Source organism: Pleurodeles waltl, chromosome 1_1 (genome assembly GCF_031143425.1).
Source record: "Pleurodeles waltl isolate 20211129_DDA chromosome 1_1, aPleWal1.hap1.20221129, whole genome shotgun sequence".
In the NCBI taxonomy this organism is placed as follows: Eukaryota; Metazoa; Chordata; class Amphibia; order Caudata; family Salamandridae; genus Pleurodeles; species Pleurodeles waltl.
The window spans coordinates 869,453,574-869,471,476 of NC_090436.1; the positions used below are offsets into that span (position 1 = coordinate 869,453,574).

The 17,903-nt window shown below is 46.5% G+C and overlaps 1 protein-coding gene across 1 annotated transcript in view; it reads left to right on the forward strand.

Annotated features, from left to right (window-relative positions):
* Positions 1–17,903, forward strand: part of FRMD3 (FERM domain containing 3) — a 530,236-nt gene that overhangs the window by 216,271 nt on the left and 296,062 nt on the right. Inside the window, exon 2 of the mRNA XM_069229965.1 lies at positions 16,860–16,964. Within this exon, the coding sequence (XP_069086066.1) occupies positions 16,860–16,964 (105 nt within the window). The remainder of the gene's footprint in view (positions 1–16,859; positions 16,965–17,903) is intronic.

A 17,903-nucleotide genomic window follows, 5' to 3' on the forward strand; every position in this document is an offset into this window, starting at 1 on the left:
AATTTGAAATTCAATTGGGAAACATTTGCTGATCTATCTCTCTCGGGTGTCTCTTCTGTTCTGGTATTGCAATTTGTCACATCTGTTGCACCTTGAGGACTCGAATTATTTAACCAATCTGTCAACTGTTGTGCTGTTAAACCTTGTAAACTGATATTTTTTCTCAGTGATACTTCTGCTTACAGAGTGCTGCAAAGTATATTCGGGATCTGATTGGGTCTGGGCATGAACTGAGATGACACTCCCTAAAGAAACCTCAGACTAGGAATAAGTCCTGTTTTATTTAACATCGTGTTGGGTCTTGCAACTCGAGTAGGGACAATAGTTGAACGAGAGAAGCTGTTCTCCCCATCTCTGAATGGTTCAAATATACTGATCTCTGCATACCAATTGGTGATATTCCAGCAGATGTAACTGTTGTATCAGGAAAAGTCAGGCCATTTATTGAATGGGTATTACTTCCAGATGTACCTGAAACATACAAGGGAACAACTGGACTTTTAGTCACAGGAACTGTTAATTCATCGAGACCCATAGGATTTGTCTGATTCTGAGGAATTGTCATTCCTGTACACTGTCCTGTTAAGACAGTACTGAAACGTTGTCCTGTTTGACTTGGAATAACATTTGGCATTAAGTGAACTGGACTAAACATTGGCACAGGTTAATTCGTGTTACAGTTTTGTACAGGCGGATTCACATAAGGTGACTGCACCATTTAACTCACATTAGCATCTGGCACAACTTGATTTACAATTGGATTAGGTACTGGCTGAATTGTGTAAGCATTTGGAGCTGGTGGATGCACTACTGGATCTTGTGTCATGAAATGTGTAGGTGTACCTGGTATTATTTGATTTGGGGTATGTGCAACTGAAGCAGTTGGCACATTCGGAGTTACATTTTGTGTTGCTTCACGTCTTGCTCCTACCTCAACTGAGTGATATGGAGGCAAATGATTCATCAGGATCTGATTTATAAACTCATGATCTGAATCACTGCCATAAGTTTATGTCTTTTTATCCTCAGCTTCTGTTGTCTGTTCTGCCTTTTCTGTCCCTTTTCTAGTCTTAGGTTTAGTGCTTTCACCTTTTTCACTTAAAATAGATGGAAACATTATAACATCTTCAATCACATTTGCTCTCCATATTCTCTCTGAAAGTGTCTTAGTTGATTTCTACATTCTGTTCTCATACTTAGCTGTCATTTTCTCTCATTCTATGAGTTTCCAAAGACTAACGGCTTCAAACTGTGCGGGTCTTGGAGGTGGTCTCATCTCATGCATTATTCACCTCAAATTATCTATAATTCTTAAATTAAATGTTCCATAGTGGGAAAATGCTAAGGCACCTTTTTTTAGTAGTCTTGCACCATTGTTCAAGCCACATAGATGCATGAAATCCTTTGACAGACGACACATAATGACCTGCAGTTCCCTTGGGCGGAACTTCTATAACTTCTCCAACTAGAATAAACCCAACTCCTCTTAAGGCACACTTTAATGCTTTGAAAAACTTAATTTTCAGTCAAATTAAATTAATTACAATAACTTTTGATCAAATCAGGGAGTAACTTCAATTCCAAAATCCTTTGCTCTCAATGTTCTCAACCAATAGCAATGCAGCACTGTCCACCAATACCAGTGCAGCTTGACACCAAACTATCTGAATGACGTCACACTCACCTCTTTCAGGACTACAGTTGCTTCGAAATTGTTTCACACAATCACACACACCTAATGCAAAATATTGCAAGCAAAAACCAACAACCTGTCTGCACAAGACTGTTAGGAACTCCAACACTTCAAAGCTGTGTGGAGAAGCACTTTGCGGCTGTAACTTTCACAATTATACAATAAGTGAAACTTGGCCTGCAATTCTCACTCCAGTTGATACAGATCTTCCATGTGCATCCAGAATTAATTTAATATTAACTGCTAACTCGCACTCACTCAAGGAAAACTATTGGCATTGTCAACAACATCTCATGACAAGTACCTCACTGCAGACAATAAATTAACCAAGTGTCTTCTACACTTGTGGATTATTGCTGGATCTTATGCCACAAAGGACTTGTCAAGAACACCAACAGCCATGGACATTTAATCACCAAAAAACACAACAATCACTTTGAGTACGACGACTCCCCAAAACACATAACAATATCACACTTCACCACAATCTTCAGGCCAAAAGCAATGCAAGCGCAAAACCATATTAATGCTCACACACCTGCTACTTGTAGGCACAACGCTGGAGTTTCATCAGTCTTCAGAACAAACCGTGGGACAGAATTTGCGGTAGACAATTTTTGGGCTGGGCAATTGCATGGAGCTAATCCCTTACTCCCTAATACTATACTTGAATGGTTCTCCCTCCTTGTGGGACAAACCATAAGTCTGCTTCCAGATCAGCTAGAGCATTTTCATCCTTTGCAAGAATCAATGCCCTTTGAGGTGGATGAATCTTTGGACCCTGCAACAGGGTGTGGTAGAACTATTAACATAATTTCAAGACTAACCCAATTAATTTACAAATCATGACCTATGTGGCCACGGAAGGAAACCTCCAGTCAGGAATAAAGTTAAGGGATTTATTACAATGCAAGCTCAAGCACCACATTATAAAGATACATAATCACCAAGAGTTGCCCAAACCAACGAAATAACTTAAATTGGACTAACATTAACAGAACTAAACATTCAAGAAAGACAATACATATCAGCAAAAGAAATGTCTGTGGTACATAAATTAAGCTTTGCTCAGGGTTAGCAATCATCAGTCAATTCAATTTAGCAGAGTCATTAATTTCGCTGGGCACTGGAAAACCCTACAGTTTGTCAAATCATAAAAATACATGTGTGAAGTGGAACACATGTAGGCAAAAGACAAAAAGCACAAAAAGGGCAAAAATAATTAGGAAAAAGATAATCTCGGACAGCAAGCTACTAAATAAGGTGGGCAATAAGGAAAAAAGGAAAGCGTCAGCATGTCAGAAGCTTGATCAAGAGTCCACTGAAAGGGGATAGAAGAAAGGTTTCTAAGTCTTAAAGGAACATCTCAAAGGGGCAAAGGCAGAGAGAAATATACCTCTGCAAGGGGTGCAGCATTCAGAAAATCACAAAAGGGGGCTCAGCAACTCATCTTTGGGCATCTGTATCTGTTGGGGTTCTCTGACAGCATCTGAGTGGGGAATCTGGAAAGCATCTGACCAAAGTCCAACTGATCATTAATATATCAAAGTTCATAAAGCATTCTACGTCACCAAAGATATCAGTCCATTTTGCATTGAACGGGGCATCATCCAATAGAAATTGATCACAAGACTCCAAAATGAAACATCCACATCTCTTCCCACATCTGTCATGGGAACATCTTCCATCTGTGTGTGTCTACGTAGTTTGAAACAATTGAATACAAAGGCAGTCCATGTTCCACAATGTTCTGCACTGTTACACTTTCTCTCTAAGTCTAAACAATAGGGGCCTATTACCAAAAGCTATTCTTCTCACAGAAAAGAAGTCTGAAAGAAAGCTCACATTAAATAATTAATCAGCAATTTCTGCACAGTCACAAAATACAATCTGAGCAGGCCTCACTTAAGTCTAACACAAGAGAATTATAGCAATACATTTAATTAATATGTTTTAGTAAAACACATTCAATATGCCACTTATGAACTCAACATCAATAAGACTTTATTAATATTTGTGTTACATTCACTTTAAAACAGAAAATGTTGTTAATGCATTTCATTAGATATAATGGGGAAGTACATTTCTTCCATTTTTGCATGCATTTTAATCCATTTATCATTAGAAATTCAATATTGTTTCAATATATTTTATTAGTCTAGAGTCTAAATTACATTATAATAGAAGTTTAATCCTTCTAACATTTGATTTATTTCAAATACCACCTACGTACACTACAGTGTAAACAAATGCACATTTCAAATAACATGCAAGTGCAATTTCTACATTCAAACCATTAGTGCTTTGATTAACATAAAGCATAGACTGTCACATATTGATGACTTTTATGACATGCAGAACACCACTAAAAGTTAGACCAGTGGTTCCCAGCCTGTGGTCCGGGGACCTCTGTGGGTCTGCGAACCCTCCTCAGGGGGTCCATGACTGCTTAGAAAATTAAATAATATTAACAGGTTAGGTCCACACCTTTTAGTAATAACTCAGTGGGGGTCCCTGGATTCTAATAATGATTCAGTGGGGGGGTCCCTGGGTTCCCGTAATGATAAAGTGAGGGTCTGCAAAAAACAAAAGGTTGGGAACCACTGATCTCGACTACATCAGGCTCTCAGAAACACATATTTGCTAACTGTGCAGGGAAGCCCATGCCCTATTTTCTTATCAACCTTTTACATACACATGAAGAGAAAATGATATGGCGGGCCATTCATTTTGATCACATCAGAATAATAAAGTGGGGGTGCCTTTGTCCAATGGCTGGTTCTGGGCTGGTTTCAAAAGTAATCGAATATAGGGATTTAATCAGAGACATTTTGTTTAGCTACACAGAGTCAGCAAAGACCATTTTCTGTATGTTTGGCTAATAATGTAACAAACAAGCAATGATAACGCCAATAGGTCTCGCCTACACATAAGCTTTTGGCTTTGACAGTGTGTTTTGCCATATTGTACACCGGTGTGGCTGCTTTGCAGCGTGGCTAAAAATGAGTGGTGTGAAGTGTCAGAGTGGAGTGGGGGAGTAAAATGTTGTAGAGTGGAGTAGGAGGAGTAGAGTGTTTTAGAGTTGAGTAGAGGGGAGTAGAGTTCATTGGTTTAGAGGCAAAAAGTGTTGTGGAGTGGGTTGGAATAGGGTGGAGTGGGCTGGAGTGAATTGATATAGTGGGTGGATTGGATTGGTCTAGAGTGGGGGATTGGATTGGGGTAGAGAGGGATGGATTGAGTGGAGCGGGGTGGATTTGAGTGAGGTGGACTGAAAGGAGGCGAGGTGGATGGGATTGGGGTGGATTCAAGTGGGGTGGATTAGAATGGATTGGTGAGGTTGGTTTGGATTGGAAAGATAGGGGTGGGGTGGGATGGACTTGATTGGGATGGGTGGATTGGATTGGGTGGGGTGCATTGGATTGGGGTGGGCTGGATGGACTGGAGTGGGACGGTGTGGATGTACTGGAGTGGGGTGGACTGAACTGGGATTAGGCGGACTGGATTGAGATAGATTGGTTGGATTGGAGTACTTGGAGTGGGGTGGGGTGGATTGGATTGGAATGGGATGGAGTGGATTGAAATGTAGTGGGTGGATTGGATTGGGTGTGGTGGGCTGCCGTGGGATGGATTGGATTTGAGTGGGGTGGGCTGGATTGGATTGGGTGGACTGGAATTGGGTGGATTGCATTGAGGTGGGGTGGAATAGGGTGTAGTGGGGTGGGCGAATTGGATAGGAATGGGGTGGACTGAACTGGGATGGGGTGGGGTGGATTGGATTGAGATAGGGTGGGGTGGAGTGGAGTTAATTGGGTTGGTATGGGGTGGATTGGATAGGAGAGGGGTGGACTGGATGGGAGTGGAGTGGAGTGGATTGGCGTGGGGTGAATTGGGATTCAGTGGGTTGGATTGGATTGGGTCAGGTAGAATTGTATTGGAGTGAGGCATATTGTTTTGGATTGGAGTGGGGCAGATTGGAGTGGGACAGATTGTTTTGGATTGAAGTGGAGCAGATTGGAGTGTGGTGGATTGTTTTGTACTGGAATGGGGCAGATTATTTTGGATTGCAGTGAGGCAGATTGGAGTGGGGAAGCTTGTTTTGGATTGGGTGTAGCACATTGCAGTTGGGCAGATTGCAATGGAGTGGGGCAGATTAAAGTGGGGCAGTCCACTGTTTTGGATTGGAGCAGGCAGATTGCTTTGGACTGGAGTGAGGCAGATTGGAGTGGAGTAGATGGGAGTGGAGAATATTGTTTTGGATTGGAGTGGGGCATATTGTTTTGGATTGGAGTGTGGCATATTGTTTTTGAGTGAGGTGAATTAGAGTGGGGCTGCTTAGATGAGGGTGGTATAGGAGATTTGGCATGGGGTGGGTGTGGGCTGGATTAGATTGGGATAAATGGTTTTCATTGGAGTGGGGTGAAGTGGGGTAGATTGTATTGGGGCGTATTGGAGTGGGTGGATTGGGGTGTACTGCACAATTATGTGCTAAAGCATCATTTCAGAAATTACACATAATAAAGAAACAAAGTCCTGTTGCAATATTTCAAGCAAGTGGGTTTTGAGAACTGCGCCTTGTAGGAGGCTGGCCTGGCTTATAGAGGGTACCGTGTGGTACTTACACCTTGTGCCAGGTCCAGTTATCCCTTATTAGTAGAATAGAGGTGTTTCTAGCAGCTTAGGCTGTTAGAGGTAGCTATGGCAAAGCAGCTTAGGCTGAACTAGGAGAAATGCAAAACTCCTACCATACCACTTATATCATATAGCACAATATCATAAGAAAACACAATACTCAGAGTTACTAAAAATAAAGGTACTTTATTTTAGTGACAATATGCCAAAAGTATCTCAGTTAGGAGGTAAGTAATATACACAAATTATATGTACACAAACCCAAAACAGGAAAGTAACAGTAAGAAAAGTAGTGCAAACAATGTAGAATCACAATAGGATGCAATAGATAGACATAGGCCTAGGGGCAACACAAACCATATACTCTAAAAGTGGAATGCGAATCACCAATGTACCCCAGGCCTATGGGAAATTGTAGAGGGTCGCTGAGACTGTGAGAAAACAGTAAGGGTGTCCAAAATACCCCACCGCAAGACCCTGAAAAGTAGGAGTAAAGTTACCCTACTACCCCAGAAAGACAGTATAGTCGTGATAGGGGATTCTGCAAGAACCACAACTGCTACCAAAGCACTGAAGACGGATTCCTGGACCTGAGGACCTGTAGAAGAAGGGGGCCAAGTCCAAGAGTCACGCAAGGGTCCAGGGGTGGCAGGAGCCCACTAGACCCCGGAGGAAGGTGCAAAAGGGCTGCCTCTGGGTGGAAGAAGCCAAAGATTCTTTAACAACGGATGGTGCCAGAAACTTCCCCTTTGGTGAGAAGATGTCCCACGGTGTGCTGGAGGTTGCAGAAGTGTTTTCACACAGAAATATTACAAACAAGCCTTGCTAGCTGCAAGAGTTGCAGTTGAGGATTTTGGGTGCTGCTGGGGCCCAGGAAGGACCAGGATGTCGCCCCTTGGAGGAGGAGACAGAGGGGGCGCTCAGCAACTCAAAGAGCCCCCACAGAAGCAGGCAGCACCCGCAGAAGTACTGGCCCTTAGAAGATCTGAGGACAGCAGTCAACTCAGCGTCACAAAGGAGGGTCCCACGACATCGGAGTCCAACTCAACGAGTTGGGCAATGCAGGACAGAGTGCTGGGGACCCAGGCTAGGCTGTGCACAAAGGAAGTCCTGGAAAAGTGCACAGAAGCCGGAGCAGCTGCAAATCACGCAGTACACAGGTTTGCTGTCTGCCGTGGGGAGGCAAGGACTTACCTACACCAAATTTGGACAGAAGGGCTACTGGACTGTGGGAGACACTTGGACCCAGCTCCTGTGTTCCAGGGACCACACTTGTCAGGATGAGAGGGGACCCAGAGGACAGGTGATGCAGAAGTTTGGTGCCTGCGTTGGCAGGGGGAAGATTCCGTCGACCCACTGGAGATTTCTTCTTGGCTTCCAGTGCAGGGTGAAGGCAGACAGCCCTCAGAGCATGCACCACCAGGAAACAGTCGAGAAAGCCGGCAGGATGAAGCGCAACAATGTTGCTGGTAGTCATTTTGCTACTTTGTTGTGGTTTTGCAGGCGTCCTGGAGCAGTCAGCGGTCGATCCTTGGCAGAAGAGAAGTTGAAGAGGGAAGTGCAGAGGAACTCTGGTGAGATCTTGCATTCGTTATCTGAGGAATAGCCCAGAGGAGAGACCATAAATAGCCAGAAAAGGAGGTTTGGCTACTGAAAGAGGTAAGCACCTATCAGGAGGGGTCTCTGACGTCACCTGCTGGCACTGGCCCCTCAGAGCTGTCCATTGTGCCCAACACCTCTGAATCTAAGATTGCAGAGGTCTGGGACACACTGGAGGAGCTCTGGGCACCTCCCCTGGGAGGTGCAGGTCAGGGGAGTGGTCACTTCCCTTTCCTTTGTCCAGTTTCGCACCAGAGCAGGGCTGGGGGATCCCTGAACCGGTGTAGACTGGCTTATGCAGAGATGGGCACCATCTGTGCCCATCAAAGCATTTCCAGAGGCGAGGGGAGGCTACTCCTCCCCAGTCCTTCACACCTATTTCCAAAGGTAGAGGGTGTAACACCCTCTCTCAGAGGAAATCCTTTGTTCTGCCTTCCTGGGACTGGGTTTCCCAGGCCCCAGGGGGGCAGAAACCTGTCTGAGAGGTTGGCAGCAGCAGCAGCTGCAGTGGAGACCCGGAAAGGCGGTTTGGCAGTACCCAGGTTCTGTGCTATAGACCCGGGGATGCATGGAATTATCCCCCCAATACCAGAATGGTATTGGGGTGACAGTTCCATGATCCTAGACATGTTACATGGCCATGTTTGGAGTTACCGTTGTGACGCTACATATTGGTAGTGACCTATATGTAGTGCACGCGTGTAATGGTGTCCCCGCACTCACAAAGTCCGGGAAATTTGCCCTGAACAATGTGGGGGCACCTTGGCTAGTGCCAGGGTGCCCACACACCAAGTGAGGGTTAGACATATAGGTAACTTATAAGTTACTTATGTGCAGTGAAAAATGGCTGTGAAATAACGTGGACATTATTTCACTCAGGCTGCAGTGGCAGTCCTGTGTAAGAATTGTCTGAGCTCCCTATGGGTGGCAAAAGAAATGTTGCAGCCCATAGGGATCTCCTGGAACCCCAATACCCTGGGTACCTAGGTACCATATACAAGGGAATTATAAGGGTGTTCCAGTGTGCCAATGAGAATTGGTAAAATGAGTCACCAGCCTGCAGTGACAATTTTAAAGCAAAGAGAAAGCATAAACACTGAGGTTCTGGTTAGCAGACCCTCAGTGATACAGTTAGGCACCACACAGGGAACACATACAGGGCAAAAATTATGAGCACTGGGGTCCTGCCTGGCAGGATCCCAGTGACACATGGGCAAAAACAAACATACATACAGTGAAAATGGGGGTAACATGCCAGGCAAGATGGTACTTTCCTACATGCCCACGAGCAAACACAAAAGAAAACATAAGTGAAAAAAGAGAAACAACTTGGCAAAATAAAGAAAGTTAGCTTTAAAAAAGAAAACTTTGCAATTCTGTTCGTCCTGATGGGCACATTGTTGCCAGTCACATGCCTACTATTTGCAGGGCACTTTAAGTTAAAACGAATAAAATAGTACCTCAATCACGTCCAGAGCAGTGGAAGGGCACTAATTACATTGAATCAATCAGTGCTTGGTCCCTGCTCCACGCAGAGGAATGGAAATGATGCCAGGCCTGCTGTGATGAATTACGAGGCTGTAAAGAAGAGTGCCATGCAAACTATCAAATGGTGAGCGACAAGGAGCTCCAACCCTTTACTCTACACAACAGAGTCTTGCAAGCAAGACGCAAGCGCTAGCTCATGCACTAGCAGACTAGACCCTGATAACAAAGGAAGAGATGCCTTTAATTGTCTTTGCATATACTTTCTACTATTTTGTCTCTTTCTACAGGCACGCAATCTGTTGTTGCTATGGAAACGGGGGCAAGGAACGCACCATCACTTCGCCACCCTAAGCATGCAATAGAGGCAGTCTCATAACACACCTTACCCCTGTTTCCTTGGTAACAGAAGAGTATGCTTTGTGAATGTATATTTTCATGCTACACAGTCAGCAGCAGAGCGGGGGACTTGCGAGGCCTAGAATCCTCCGGGCACATGCAGCGGTTTCTCTTAGGTGACAAGCTCGGCTGCATCTTCTCTAGATTCGATCTATAAGGTACAGTATATACAACCATGCAAAGAAGTTGAAGGCCCTTCACACCGCTACCAGTATCACAACGGTGTCTTCAGGCGGAATCTACATCATCAGCCACTAGATACGATGACAAATGGATGAGAGAGTTCAGCTGAGGTCAGGCGCTGGATGAAGGATTTGCTTATACGACGTTGCTCCTCACTGTGCCAAGTCAAACCTAATTGCCCATGTAATCACCTGCGAGATCGATAAGATAAAAAAAGAGCGGCGAATCAACGTGAAAAATGTCCATGTGTGAGGTGTGTGAAAGAGGCGCGAGGCGCTCTAGGAGGAGGGAGCCTGCGCTGCCCCGCTGGAGGGCGGCGAACAGTAATGAATTCAGGGGACGGCGCCAACTGCCAGCAGCGTTCACAGACCCGTGAATAATCACGCTTTAAGGGACTGTAAGGTGTCAGGGCTTTGTCACTTTTTAGCAGGAGCTCCGCACCTTTAGCGCGCAGAGAAATCCATTGTTCCATACAGAAATAGGCACAGCCCCGGAGCTTTCTAATATATGCGCGTAAAAAGCATTCTGTGTACATCTGTACATTCGTAATTACGTTAGTACAGTTTTTCTATAAGGCGATAAAAAATGTCTTGAGTGATAGTTAAGTGCACAATACTTTGGTAATTAACATAAAATGGCCAAGTGGCATGCTGTGTAATACGAATGCTGGTAGAATAACAGTATGAAATATTTACAAGTACAATCATGGCTCCTTCTTCATATTAATCAATCAATCAATCAATCACAGTATTTATAGAGCGCACTACGTACCCGTTAGGGTTTCAAGGCGCTGAGGGGGGGCTGCTGCTATTGGTCGAAGAGCCAGGTCTTGAGGAGTCTCCTGAAGGTGAGAAGGTCCTGGGTCTGTCGCAGGGAGGTCGGGAGGGCGTTCCAGGTCTTGGCGGCGAGATAGGAGAAGGATCTGCCGCTGGCGGTCTTGCGTTGGAAGCGGGGTACGATGGCGAGGGCGAGGTTGGTGGAGCGGAGTTGGCGGGAGGGGACGTAGAAGTTGAGTCTGTTGTTCAGGTAGATTGGTCCGGCGTTGTGGAGTGCCTTGTGAGCGTGGGTGAGGAGTTTGAAGGTGATCCTCTTGTCCACGGGGAGCCAGTGGAGGTCTTTCAGGTGGTGGGAGATGTGGCATCGCCGGTGGACGTCAAGGACCAGTCGGGCGGAGGCGTTTTGGATACGTTGGAGGCGGCGGATGTCTTTTGCTGGGATGCCTGCGTAGAGTGCATTGCCGTAGTCTAGTCTACTGCTGACGAGGGCCTGGGTCACCGTTTTTCTGGTTTCCGTCTACGGAGCATACGGAGGGTGTTGTAGCAGGAGGAAGAAACTGCGTTGACCTGCTTGGACATGGTGAGGGCGGAGTCGAGGACGAAGCCCAGGTTGCGTGCGTGGTTGGTTGGTGTTGGAGGGGGTCCCAGTGCGGTGGGCCACCAGGATTCGTCCCAGGCCGAGGGGGTGCGTCCGAGGATGAGGACCTCCGTCTTGTCGGAGTTCAACTTCAGGCGGCTTTTTCGCATCCATTCGGCGATGGACTTCATTCCCTCGTGGAGGTTGGCTTTGGCAGTGTGTGGGTCTTTGGTGAGGGAGAGGATGAGCTGGGTGTCGTCGGCGTAGGAGAGAATGTTGAGGTTGTGCTGACGGGCCAGTTGAGCGAGGGGGGCCATGTAGACGTTGAACAGCGTCGGGCTTAGGGAGGAGCCTTGGGGTACGCCGCAGATGATGCTGGTGGCTTCAGAGCGGAAGGGAGGGAGTGGGACTCTCTGGGTTCTGCCAGAGAGGAAAGAGGAGATCCAGTTGAGGGCTTCGTGGAGGCGTGTTAGAAGGGTGTGGTGGCAGACCGTGTCGAAGGCTGCGGAGAGGTCCAGGAGGATGAGGGCTGATGTTTCGCCGTTGTCCATTTGCTGTCTGATGTCGTCTGTGGCGGCGAGGAGAGCAGTCTCGGTGCTGTGGTTGCGTCTGAAACCGGACTGGGAGGGGTCCAGGATGGAATTGTCCTCGAGGTGGTGGGTGAGCTGAGCGTTGACGATCTTCTCGATGACCTTCGCCGGGAAGGGGAGGAGGGAGATCGGGCGGAAGTTTTTGAGGTCGTTGGGGTCTGCCTTGGGTTTCTTGAGGAGGGCGTGGATTTCGGCGTGCTTCCAGCTTTCAGGGAAGGTTGCGGTTTCGAAAGATAAGTTGATGATCTTTCGAAGTTGGGGGGTGATGGTGGAGTCGGCTTTGTTGTAGACGTGGTGGGGGCATGGGTCTGAAGGGGAACCTGAGTGGATGGAATTCATGATCTTGCAGGTTTCCGAGTCATCTACGTGGGTCCAGGCGGTCAGGCGGTTGGTGTGGGTGGAGCTGTTGGAGGTGGGGTCTGGCGGAGGCGTGGTGTTGAGGCTGTCGTGGATGTCGGCGATCTTCTGATAGAAGAAGGTGGACAGGGCGTCGCAGAGTTCTTGGGAGGGTGGGATGTCGTTGGCGTTGGCGCTGGGGTTGGATAGCTCTTTCACGATGCAGAAGAGTTCTTTACTGTTGTGTGCGTTGTTGTTCAGGCGTTCTGTGAAATGGGAGCGTTTGGCGAGTCGGATTAGCTGGTGATGCTTGCGGGTGTCTTCCTTGTGGGCTGCCAGGTTGTCTGGTGTGCGTTCGAGGAGCCATTTCTTCTTTAGTTTCTGGCAGGTGCGTTTGGAGGTGATGAGTTTGTCTGTGAACCAGGCGGCTTTTTTCTTTCCTTGGTTGTCGGTGGGCCTTTTGAGAGGTGCGAGGGTGTTGGCGCAGTCGTTGATCCATTGTCGTAGGTTGAGAGCGGCGGTGTCTGGGTCGGTGGGCGGGTTCTGGGTGAGGGTGCTGGTCAGTTGGTCTTCGGTGACTTTGCTCCAGTGGCGGTGAGGTGGTAGTTTGGTGCGGTGGTGTTCGATGAGCTTCTTGAATGTGAAGTGGATGCAGTGATGGTCGGTCCAGTGGAGTACGGTGGTGTGGCTGAAGGTGACGTGGTTGCTTGCGGAGAAGATCGGATCGAGCGTGTGGCCTGCGATGTGGGTGGGTGTGTTGACCAGTTGTTTGAGGCCGAGGTTGGAGAGGTTGTCGATCAGGGCTGTGGTGTTGGCGTCGTTGTTGTTTTCCAAGTGGAAATTGAGGTCTCCAAGGAGGATGTAGTCCGTAGAGGCGAGGGCGTGGGTGCTCGTGAGGTCGGCGATGGAGTCGCTGAAGGGAGCTCGTGGTCCTGGGGGGCGCTAGATGAGCGTTCCCCTGAGAGTAGTGTTGGGGTCAGTGTGGATCCGGAAGTGCAGGTGTTCTGCGGTTTTGAGGGTGTCGTCCGTGTGGGTGTGGATTTTGAGGGTAGATTTGTGGGCGATGGCTATTCCTCCTCCGATTCCGTTGGGGCGATCTCTTCTGGTGATCTTGTAGCCGTCCGGGATGGCTATGGCGATGTCAGGTGCTGAGGAGTCGTTCCACCAGGTTTCGGTCAGGAAGGCTACGTCTGGGGCGGTGGTGTCGATCAGGTCCCAGAGCTCGATGGCGTGCTTTCGTGCGGAGCGTGTGTTGAGGAGTATGCAGTGGAGGTGGTTTGTGCTGGTTGTTGCAGGTTTCCTTGTTCTGTTGCAGGTGAAGTTGCAGGCGCGGCAGGAGAAGGGTCCTTTGGTGTTCTTCGGTGTGGCCTGGAAGCATGTTGTGGAGGGGCCGGGGTTGAGAGCGATGAGTTCGCTGGCCGAGTAGCGGCGTCTGTTGGTGTGGGGGTCGCGCGGACCAGGAGGGGTGGCACTGGGCGCGGTCCAGGCGCGGACGGGCGCAGACGGGCTTGCCTCTGGCGCACCCGCTGCGCACGGATGCGCAGCGCCAGCCATTAAGAAGGGAGGGGGGAGGGAGGAGCAGCTGGGAGGCGGGAGGTGGGAGGGAGCAGCGAATGGGGGCGCGAGGGGGGCGCGAGGGGGGCGGCGCCGCAGGGAGGCAGCGGCAGGGGAAGCAGCACGGGGGAGCGCACAAGGGGAGAGAAAGCAGAAAATAACAAAAAAGGCACAAATTGGAGGAAAAAGCACAAAAGGCACATATTAGGCATCTTTATTGTCTGATTCACCTAGGGCGAGGGTCACGCATGCTAACCAAGGGAGATCCTTTCTTTGCTCAGAACTCCTTTACCCTGGGAGGGTGGAAAGGAGGCACCAGTACAAGATGCAAATCAGGGTGTAGTTATCAATAATGCAGCAGGTGCAGTGACACAAAGCAGATGGGTCTGAGCGGCCCACAGCTCCACTTTTATTGTTTTTTAGTACCTAACATGTGGATTGGGGATCCAGTAGTCTTGCTCACCGTAGGGCCCATGGCATCCTTGCTACGCCTCTTCTGGAACCTAAAAAATACTCTATCTTGTAGTTGGCTGCTTCTCTGCTGCTCGTCTGACTGCAAGTTATGATTGTGCTTGTGGAGGTGAGGATGTGGTTTCATTTAGTTTGATTGATTGAAAGTATGCCTCGGCTGTGTGACATTGGAGCTAAGCACATTATTATGTTAACTCACAATACTGTTGCTGGAGAGCATGTCACCGGCCTCACTGGATCTCTCTGATAGTGGGTCAGGTTCCTCTCAGATTGCTATAATTTACATATTGCTCGGAGCCAGTCCCTGATTTCTCAACTGGCTTGAGCTTTCCTCCTTAACACACCTTAAAAAAGCTTCAATTCCTGCTTGCACTATCCGACTGATTCCATCCTTGCTTGACACCCACCCCTTTTCTGTTCATCCAATCTCAATTTTGATTTCAAACCAGAGCCCTGACCTCTTGCCTTGTGCTCACATCTATACCCCGAAACCTCTTCGGTCCGCTTCTTCCACTCTACGTTTCTCAAAAGCCCCCAATTAGCTTCCATTGCCCTTCTTACCCTTGCTCTCAAATGCCACTTTCTTATCTCCTGGTCTCCCTCCTCTGATCCGTTTCCTGTGTTCCCCTAATTTGATTCTGCCCCCTGTCAACCCATCTCCTTTTCTTTACTCTTCTTCTTTCCAGAGTTTAGATGTAATCTAAAGTGGCGGAAAGGAAATATAGTAGCACCAAATATAAATAAATACATTCCTCAATATTCAGTTATTTATGTGAAAAATGCCTACATTCGCAGATGACTCAATGAAGACGCTTTGACAAAGTCAATAGTTCAGTCCGTTGGAAACCTGTGTTTTTTTCTTTCAAACCTATGCAACAAGCATTACAAATTTAAAAGTGGTAAAAAAAATAAAGATGCTGTTGTTTAATGGTATTGTTTGTGTGCTTGTAAAAAAAACCAAATACAATATTCCCCCGCAAAGCACAAATGAAAGGAAAGTGTAAATGAAAGCAGCAATCGGCCCACCAGCCCAGGCATGAAGTGGACCACCTTTTAGGCAGATGTACATGTTTACAAGAAAAATGTTATCATCCACAAGTGAGCCATTGACTGAAGTGGGCTGACCCATTGTCCCATGATGATTGTTGTAGTGATTGGAAGCAAAATGAATGACACTTGAACAGACCAATGGATGAAGAGGGTTGTCTGAAAGCTCCTGTATGTATGTTTATTATGAATGTTTAGGAAAACATGAGGGTGGCAATACAGCTAAAGCTCTCTCTGTGCCAAGCCTATAAAACATGTTTTCTTCATATCACTAAAAAATACAAATATTTCACAGTGACCATTGTGAATCAGCCGTAATGTGGTATCCACAGGAGGAAATAACCCTGGCCCTTTCAGAGTGGTCAGTTCTTGCATGTTCCTGCATCCAAAATTACCTGTTGGCAGACTACTGGGCTTGATTGTATTGCGTGCAAAAACGTACCAGATAATACCACCCGGCTCTGAGTTGAAAACAAGGGCCCTGGACCCAAAGGTCACCACCACCCGGCCCCTTCCTACAACACCAACCAAAGCCCTAAGCCTGATTTTCTCACCCACATTGTTTTTACCCCACAGCCCATGCACAGTGGTGGTCTTTGGCCTCCAATCATTTGCCTTTGTGTGGTGGTAGCTGGGAAGCTCGGTAGTGAGCAGACCATCAGCTCTGTGTGATGTTAGAACACCATGATATTATCTCATATGTCATAACTAGGTAATGGAATGTGTTGTGTTGTGAGAACAGTGACAGTTACTCCAGGGATACGGATGGATGGATGGGATTTTCTTATAACTAAAAGTATCCTTCATAAAACCTGCCGTCTTAAAGTCATAATGGATTACTGGTATCTTTGAATATCACAATTAGTTTCTCATAGCAGGTGGTCAATATGGGTTAAAAAAGATCCCTGAAATCGGAAAAAAAACCTGGGGAAAAGGAATCAGTAACTATGAATCACCCTGATTATTCTCCTTCCTAGGAACTCTAACTTGCCTTTTTGTGTAATTAGATGTAGAAATACAGGCCAGAATCGGTTTCACCAGACTCAGAGCCTTAGTCAGTACCTTCATTCTGGTGATCTCTCTTAATGAGGGTTCATGGTCATTCTCAGATTGATAATCATGCTGTCTTGAGACACTGAACTGCACAAGGTTTTAAGATACCAGTTTCGTTCAAGAGCCAGCAAGAAATGCAACTAAGAGTATCTGCACAGTATCGTTCAAGCCCATGCTGCCACTCTGTCATTCCCCTTCAGCAAACAATGCTTTATGCTTTATTTTGCAAGGAAATATTTTTTTGCTGTCAAGACATGATCCTGAAAAAAAGAGAGAGAGCCTTTTAGAAATGATGTACCCCTTTCATTCGCCCTCTTTCGTTTCTGAAGTGTGCAACATTAATTTGAATGAAGTCAGTCAGAAGTGAGCAAATATATATTAATTTTTACATGTTAAGGTCAATTGTGCAACCAGTAGTAAACTGTTTCACCTTCCCGTAGCTAACTGTCAACGTGATTTCTTTGCAGAGGGAAACCAAGGGGCAGTTTCTCCTTGACCACATCTGTAACCATTACAGCCTGCTGGAGAAGGACTATTTTGGTATTCGCTACGTGGACCCAGAGAAGCAGAGGGTAAGTATCTGATATCTAATCAATTCCCTTAAGTAACATTATATTGTTCTGGTTTACATAATAGATGGACAAATAGCAAGGTGAGCTATTTGTCCTCCAAACGAACTAGCGAAAACGTCTTTACTTTCTTGCAAAGGATACCATGTAACGTACCAGCATGTGATCTACAGCAGGACATGCCATCAACCATTCAGCAAAGTGATACATTTCTTGCCCTCAAAAGGAATGTCAGGGACGGAGGTGTTTCTACTGGAGTATCCGTTTATAGTCACTTTCTGTCTCAGGCAAAAGATAGGATATGATGTCCAGGTGCTATTCCACACACAGTGATGTGATCCTGTCACGGAGTGTTGGAACCCAATCTGTATGGAGTAGGCACAACTGACGTCCCATTTGTGGGATAGATTACCTGACACCCTCGGATAATGTGATGCTGTGCTAGCCTTATAGCGTGGGACGCGTCAAGGATTGGAGTTCTTGGTTTTTCAGGGTCATTTGGAACACACTCTCAATTCACCCTAGAGGTATTTTTATTTATTGTATTTAAGATATTGATTAAGGGCACCCTGGCCCCAAAGAGAAGTGGGACAATATAGACAATTGTTAAAAATGTAGAAATACCTAGTGAAGTAGAAAGGCACACAATATAAGGGAGAGAGTCCCAAAGATATGACACCAAGTGTAAAACATTATATTAAAGTTGGACATTCAAGTCTATAAAGTAAGTTAGAAGTGCTGAACAAAAATATAACATGTCTAGAAAACAGATGGATGTCAATGAGGGAGAATTCTGCAGATATTGTTCAGCTGCAGACCAATTCTACAACAAAATGTCTGATTAGAATATGTAAAAGGCAAACGGCCTAGCTTTGACTTTCCCTTGGATTGTAAGAGATTTGAAATTGAAATTGATTTAGTAGTTCAAGAATAATCAGTATA